This window comes from Zootoca vivipara, chromosome 13 (assembly GCF_963506605.1).
Source record: "Zootoca vivipara chromosome 13, rZooViv1.1, whole genome shotgun sequence".
In the NCBI taxonomy this organism is placed as follows: Eukaryota; Metazoa; Chordata; class Lepidosauria; order Squamata; family Lacertidae; genus Zootoca; species Zootoca vivipara.
In genome coordinates, this window is record NC_083288.1 from 32818269 (window position 1) to 32826253 (window position 7985).

The following is a 7985-nucleotide window of genomic DNA, read 5'->3' on the forward strand; positions in this document are numbered from 1 at the left end:
CCAAACTTGGATTGGGTATCTGCCAGGTTGGAATCTCCACCCTGGTTGCCCAGTGAGACCTTGACTGCTTGGCTTGCAGCTCGGCAAGGTTCAAACCTGGCCAACACCCATGGGATGGGTTTGGGCTGGTCCAAATTCAGCGGATCCATTCCATCAACATGGGGCTTGTGGAATGCTGAATTGATCCTGCACCTAATGCCATGCCAAATCCTACTCTTCCTGCTGATGTCAATTAAAATTTGGTCTGATTTTATCCCATAACCATGGTATAGTTTGGTTATTTTGCTGCTCTCATTGGTCAAATAATATGCCAATAAGAATTTTTCTGTAATCTAGCAATTATAGATGCAAAGTTTGAGCTAGGAAAACCTCAGTGCATTTTCATCTCAGTCATAAATCCACTTGATGGCTATTGATCAGTGCATATTCTTTCAGCTATAAATCCCTAACTCGAGCATTGAAATAGTCAAATTCAGTTCCTTGATGTTGTATTTCTAAGGGCTGCTAATTTAATGTATGGGTGGAATCTACTGACAAAATCCATTCATCAGTGGAAATTGGAGTGGGGTGGGGTTTTTTTTGGCAATTGTCTTGCTTCCTTATGCCCCCAAACTTGAAAATATCTGCTGGGGGGGGGAGGATCTCCGATCCTCTGTAACAGATATATTTCATTCTTCATAGAGATGGAATTGTGAGAATTCATGCTCTGATCGATGGCTATCTGTCCTGGGTACCTAAGCAGAGATTTTTGGGGTTCCTTCCAGCTATCGAATTCTACGAGATTCTATAGTTTGCTTCCAGCTGCAGAGGTGAAAGCATTGGATACCAATTTCCATGAATAGTTTTGAAAACTTTAATATGCATTATGCATTTTATTATTACAACTTTTCTTTCCCTCCTCTAAAATCCATTTAGTTCATATATGGCTCTGCTCCACTGAAGAGAGAGAGAACCCCAGGAATTTCGTTTTACCAGATGGTCCCTCATCAAGCAATTCAATACACAGGGATTCTCTCTTTGCTTCTTTATTTCAAATGGATATGGATTGGGGTACTAGTAATGGATAATGAAAATGGTGAAGTGTTTTTGCAGACTGTTTTGCCAGAATTTTCCCAGAAGGGTATCTGCTTTGACTTTATAATAAGAATCCCTACGCTTACGTCCACCTCTGAATTGAATGAAATTCTTGAAGATGGATTAAAAATATATAATGAACTCATGAATAGTACAGCCAGTGTGGTTGTGTTTTATGGTGAATCTTATTCCATGATGATTTTGAGATGGATTCCATATTTTGCAGAGAATCCACCAAGTTTACCAAAAGGTATAGTGTGGCTAACAACAGCTGCAATGGAGCTCACTTCACAACTCTATCAAAAGAATTGGGAGACAAAAATATTCCATGGTGTCCTGTCCTTCACAACCCATTCTAATGACATACCAGGATTCAAAGCATTTGCTGAGAGCCAAAATCCTTTAAGCGCAAAAGGAGATGGTTTCATCAGAGACTTCTGGCAACAGGCCTTTGAATGTGTATTTGCAGATCCAAATGTGGAAGATGTGAAGGGGAATATTTGTACTGGGAAGGAGAAGCTAGAGAGCCTTCCTGCTCCATTCTTTGAGATGAGCATGACTAGCCACAGCTACAGTATCTACAATGCTGTCTGCGCTGTAGCCCATGCTTTGCATCACATGTCTTCAACTAGATTCACATATCAAGCAATGGAAAGAAGAGGTGGATGGAAGTACCAGATGCTAAACATTGTCAAGAGGCAGAGCACAATAAATGTACTACAATAGTCCTTAATTTGCATAAATACTGTGTCCCCAGTTCCTTCCCATCCTATGGCATATAATATATATCGCTTTAATAACTCTTCTTCCTTTCCATCCTTGAATTCCTGGATGGTTTCCAAATTACTGTTTGATTCCCTCGATTCGCCAAGTCCATCCAACTGGTCGTGCCCTCCAGATGTTGTTGGACTACAATTCCCATCATCCCAGAACACCTTCTACACTGCCTGTGGCTAATGGCAGTTTTAGTGAAAGCCCTGCTCTATATTTTATGATAGGGACTGCGGTGGCACTGTGGTCTAAACCACTGAGCCTAGGGCTTGCTGATCGGAAGGTCGGCAGTTCGAATCCCCGTGACGAGGTGAGCTCCCATTGCTCAGTCCCAGCTCCTAGAAGTTCGAAAGCACGCCAAAAAGTGCAAGTAGCTAAATAGGTACCACTCCGGTGGGAAGGTAAATGGTGTTTTGTGCGCTGTTCTGGTCTCGGTGCTCTTTTGCGCCACACGTGGCTTAGTCATGCTGCCTACATTACCTGGAAAAAACTGTCTGTGGACAAACATCGGCTCCCTTGGCCAGTAAAGCGAGATGAGTGCTGCATCTCCAGAGTCGTTCGCGACTGGACTTAACTGTCAGGGGTCCTTTACCTTTATATTTTGTGATAGGTAGAAATTCTGTTATGAATTTGGTGCCTATAATTCATTCTGTTGAATAATTCATCCTGATCCAGGCCTTTTGGGAGCAGATATATATGAATATGTATGCCCCTTGATGTCACATATATTATTTAAAAATAATAATACATAGAAACAGAAGTTTCAGAAAATGCTTTAAAGTCAATTCATAAGAATTCCCACTGCCTTCTTCATTACCATGTTTAATAAAATTTACTACCCTTGGTATAGGTTTCTATATGTTTATCTTACATTTTGTGTCATATTTTGGACTGCTACATTCCGAGTGGGTGCATATACATGAATAAGTATAGCACTGGTGTTACATTTTTATTTATTTATTTTTAAAATATACTTTCTGGTGTCAGAAGTCGGCTCATTTTCTGAGTCAAACCAAACTAAAATGGTGTTGGCCTTATTGAATATTAAGCCATTAACAGTGTTTCAACACTCTCAAAAACATACAAACAGAAGCTTCAGGACCTAACATGCTTTAAAGTCAATTCATTAGAATTTCCTCCTCCTTTCCGAATTATAAAGAGTGAGCTTCTTTATCATGAATACTTTCTCATTCAAAAACCATAAACAGGGTATGACTTTACTATCCACGATCCAACTGCAGCCTTTTCTCAACTCTTCCCTTTTCCTCTTCAAACCAGCTACATAATTTTCTCAGACGTGTCTCTTTTAACAACAGTGTTGGAGACAAGATTTCCTTTGATGAGTATGGGGAGATAGTGGCCGGATTTGATGTGATCAACTGGATTGTTTCCTCAAACCAATCATTTCATAGAGTGAAGGTTGGAAATGTTGATCCCAACCAAGGGTTGACCATCAATGGGGATGGCATAACATGGCCCAACCATTTTAACCAGGTAAGTCTCAATGGTCTGGTTTGGAACTTTTTAGGAAATAGAAAAAATTACAATGGATGAATGGGAAAAAATATTCCTGTCTATATTAACTGAGATGTTTTTTGGAGGAAGTTTAAAAAGCAAATCTCTTGATTGGTTTTTATATACATGAAATCACATTCTATGCCATTAACCAAGCTCCATCCTTTCCAGAAGATGATTTCTTAGCAGTCTGTTGTACGATAAGTATCATGTTAATAAAAAAAAGTTGCACTTGCTAGCAGCATTGGTGCTACATGACTGAAAGGAGGTATCACTTCAGAACACCTCAAGTTGGCTTCAATATTCTAATCTCATAATTCTCAAAATTACTATTCTGGGCTCTCATGTATGGATTAGTCTCATCCTCTTTCCTTGTGTACTGAACGGTGCCATCCTGGAACTAGGAAGAAATTGAAAGATGGGGAGCCATTTTGCTGTTATGATTGCATCCCATGTCCAGAAGGGAAGATTTCAGCTCAAGAGGGTGAGTTTTCTGCACAAACTGTACAATATGAAAGTGAATGGCTTTAGCTGGGATTCAGAGGAATGTGTCTACAAATCAATGACTATATACCTGGTTTAGCATGTGGTTGAAATGTTTGTTAAGGTGGAGCCTGTAGGTACTGTAGTTGCTGAAGAAAAAACTGGTTTGTGTCTGAAATTATTTGCTACAGATCCCTGTCAGGGGAAAAGGTGGGGTATTAAGTACAGTGGCTTTTGAACAGTAGCTAGATAATGAGCAGTACTAGTGACAGTTTATCGGAGAAGATAACTTCCAAATGTATGATCAAGCTTCACACACACACACACACACAAACACACAGCTCTCAAAAATGGTTTTCTGACTCAACAATGACAATAAGCCTGAAAAAAAAAGTTTTAGGAATGTTAAGAGGAATGTACTTATTTTGGTCCAGTCTCTGAAGAATGTTTAGATCCTTCAATTGTTACAAAGCAGGAGACCAATTCTTCGGGATAGTTGGACTCCACAATCTATCCATCTGACAACACACACTGATACAGATACATTTACATGATTAAAATGGAAATTTACAAAGATGGAAGGAAGAAATGAAAAATTAACAGAATACGTGACCAACCTAAATAGAACAGGGCCACTATCTGAACAATAATCTTGGTTATTTGATTGCCCTTTTTACCTATTGATATTGTTGTTTTTTATCTGTATATACTGCTTGTTTTATGTTGCTATGGTCATTGGCTAATGCGAATAAAGTTGTTTATTATTATTATTATTATTATTATTATTATTATTATTATTATTGAACAGCACAGAGGGAAATAATTGGAAATTCATAAAATTCTCTGCATTTTTCTATGTGAATAATTTTTAGCATTCTAATAAAATAAAAATAATATCTATCTAGTGTAGTAGTTAAAATGTTTGGTTTTTATCTGTGCACCAAGGTTTTATTAAAAAACCCTTTCAACAGCACACAAAACAGCCATAACTCCTAGCCCTATTTTCCTTACAGATTACAGTATTCTAATACACAATGTTCCTCGCAGATGTCAGTTAAAACTCCAAACACTACTTAATTGGGCTTTGACCAGACAAGACAGGAAAAATTCATAATCAGATTTAATATGTTGTACATTAGAATACAAACATCATTACACATTAGCCATTAAAACATAATTCAGATAAACATAATTTCTACAGAATATGTGTTAACTTTCCCTGATTAATACCACATATTTTCTTTTCCAGACATGAATGAGTGTAATATATGCTCAGAAGAAAAATATCCAAATAATAATCAGGATCTGTGTATTCCCAAGGAAACAACCTTTTTGTCTTTTGAAGAACCTCTGGGCATCAGTTTAGGCTGCTTTGCTTTTGCTTTTTCCTTCATCACAGCTTTGGTCCTGGGAACATTTCTGAAGCACCACGACACACCCATTGTCAAAGCAAACAACAAAGACCTCACTTATATGCTTCTTATTTCTCTCCTGCTCTGCTTCCTTTCTGCACTGCTTTTCATTGGATGGCCTGGAAAAGTGGTGTGCCTCTTCCGACAAACTGCTTTTGGCACCATCTTCTCAGTGGCTGTTTCTTGCGTGTTGGCAAAAACCATGACAGTGGTTTTGGCTTTCATGGCCACCAAGCCAGGATCCAGGATGAGGAAGTGGGTGGGGAAGAGACTGGCTATTGCCATTGTGTTTTCCTGTTCTTTTATTCAAGGGGGCATCTGTACTGTGTGGTTAGCATCCTCGCCCCCATTTCCAGATGTTGACATGCACTCAATCACTAAAGAAATTGTAATGGAATGTAATGAGGGTTCCGTGACTATGTTCTACTGTGTCCTGGGCTACATGGGCTTCCTGGCTCTTGTCAGCTTCACTGTAGCTTTCCTTGCCAGGAAGTTACCTGACAGTTTCAATGAAGCCAAGTTCATCACTTTCAGCATGCTGGTCTTTTGCAGTGTTTGGCTGTCTTTTATTCCCTCCTACCTCAGTACCAAGGGAAAATACATGGTTGCAGTGGAGATCTTTTCTATCTTAGCCTCTGGTGCTGGACTGCTGGGATTCATCTTTGGCCCCAAATGCTATATTATCGTGTTGCGGCCTGAACTAAATAACAGGGAACATCTAATAAGAAATAAGACCTAAGGTATCTGAGTGCCTTCAATGTACTTTATATTGCTTATTTGTTAGTTTTTTATATTAAAAAAATAGAATGTTGAACTATATAATTTTTCCCATAGCCTCCCACATTCTCTGAACATTTAAATTTATTTGGAGAACTGAATTAAGATTTTGTAGCCAAAAAGGGAGGGGGAATATACATATCCTGCCCCTGCATTTTATTGTTCAGGCAACTCCACATTTTCTTGGGGGTTGTTTTCCTTTCCTTCCTGTAGCCCTTTTGCACCCCTTATGATGATTTTTTTTTAATGTTACAAAGTCAGCTGAAAACACCCACACTTCGAAAGAAACACTGAGGACTGGGGGAAAGAGTTGATTGTGAAGCAGCACAGAACCAACTTGCATGATGTCAGTATTTCATTCTCTCATCACAGGATCATGTGAACTTCTGATTACGTTCCATAACACTGTAAGTGTGGGAATGGAAGTCAGAGTTTCCGTTCCCACACTTACAGTGTTATGTAAACAGAGGATCACATGATCCTGCGATGAGAGAATGAAATACTGTTCAGTTATCACTGGTGATCAATTCTGGTGCGACACGACATCTGCGTAAAGACAGAAGCCTGTTTATTGAGCTCCAGATGCTCAATAAACAGGCTTCTGTCTTTACACAGATATCACATCGCACCGGAATTGATCATGAATGATGACTGTACATGCTGATTGGAGCAACGTGTGATCAAATATCCTATACTTCCAGATATAAAATGGTATATAAATTCAATAAATAATAGTAATAATAATAATAATAATCTTGAAGTCCTGTGTTTTATCTTGCTGTTCTGATTTTACTTGTCAGAGATAATAAAGACCTCATCCACTTTCTTGAATGGTGTGTTCTCCAAACTATTAATCCCATTATTCTGGCTGCTGATGTGGGATACATGCCATGAAATTTAAAATCCTTGTTAATATCCAGAACTGTGCACACACACTTACACCATAGCTCCAATGTAACACACAGTAAAACTACTTTTTATGCACCAACATTATCTTCACTCCTCAAACCCAAATATCATTAATTCATTTTCTTTTTCATGCAAAAAGTCTATAAGAGGTTTCCAATCTTCAGCAAATGTTAACAATGACTTTTCTCTGATTAAACATATCAATTTCACCATCTCATAAAAGTCCAGTAATTCTAACAACCATTCTTTCATTGTTGGTAATGATGAGCCTTTCCATTTTTGTGCCTATAAAAGTCTCACTACCGTAACCCTATACTGGAATAAAGTTTCTTAATCTTTTTCTAATTGCATATCCCTAAATCCCAGCAGGAAGAGTGAAAGTTAACCTTCTCCATATTAGTGTAAGTATTTCTATCCAATTTCTTTTTCGACTTTCTAAAAAAATTATTTATTTATTTAAAAGGGAAAGCTATGAAAGGACAGGAGGCTGATTAATCAATTTTTACAAACCTAAATCACCAATTAAATTACCAGCCGTACAGTATTAGCAAATGTATCTTTCACATCTGGAAACAAAATAGTTCAAACTCATCGCCCTGGGAGATTCCCCAATGCTACTTATATACTACCCGTCAATGGAAATTGCCTGTCAAATCTATCAGGTAACAAGGCACAAAAGGAGCACTTGGCCATAAAATCACTACACCAAAGGTATGCCAGTGGGAAAACAGGTTCATTTAGCTGGCCTCTCAATGCTGTTCTCAGGGTGTGGCAAGTGTTGCATGCTGACTGTTTCTACGGTAGGAGTCACAAATGATTCCTGAGTGCAGGGTGGGGACCACAGGTTGACAAACTATCCCAGAAGGAAGGAGTATGACATGCCCCCCACCAGAGGTGTTATCCATGCCTTAACATCCCATACAACCCCCCCATTAAAATATAATTCCTATAAACACAATTTCTACACAATATTAAGACCACCTATTTTCTTTTTCAGATATGAATAACTGTAACATATGCTCAGAAGAAGAATATCCACACAAT

General features: G+C 38.5%; 1 protein-coding gene across 1 annotated transcript; it reads left to right on the forward strand.

Annotated features, from left to right (window-relative positions):
• The first annotated feature begins 1059 nt into the window (after window positions 1–1059).
• LOC118095457 (vomeronasal type-2 receptor 26-like) lies at window positions 1060–5994 on the forward strand. Its single transcript, XM_035136706.2, has 4 exons — window positions 1060–1788; window positions 3124–3339; window positions 3718–3844; window positions 5093–5994. Exons 1-4 carry the CDS (start codon window positions 1060–1062, stop codon window positions 5992–5994), a joined length of 1974 nt encoding a protein of 657 aa, XP_034992597.2.
• The last annotated feature ends 1991 nt before the right edge of the window (window positions 5995–7985 follow it).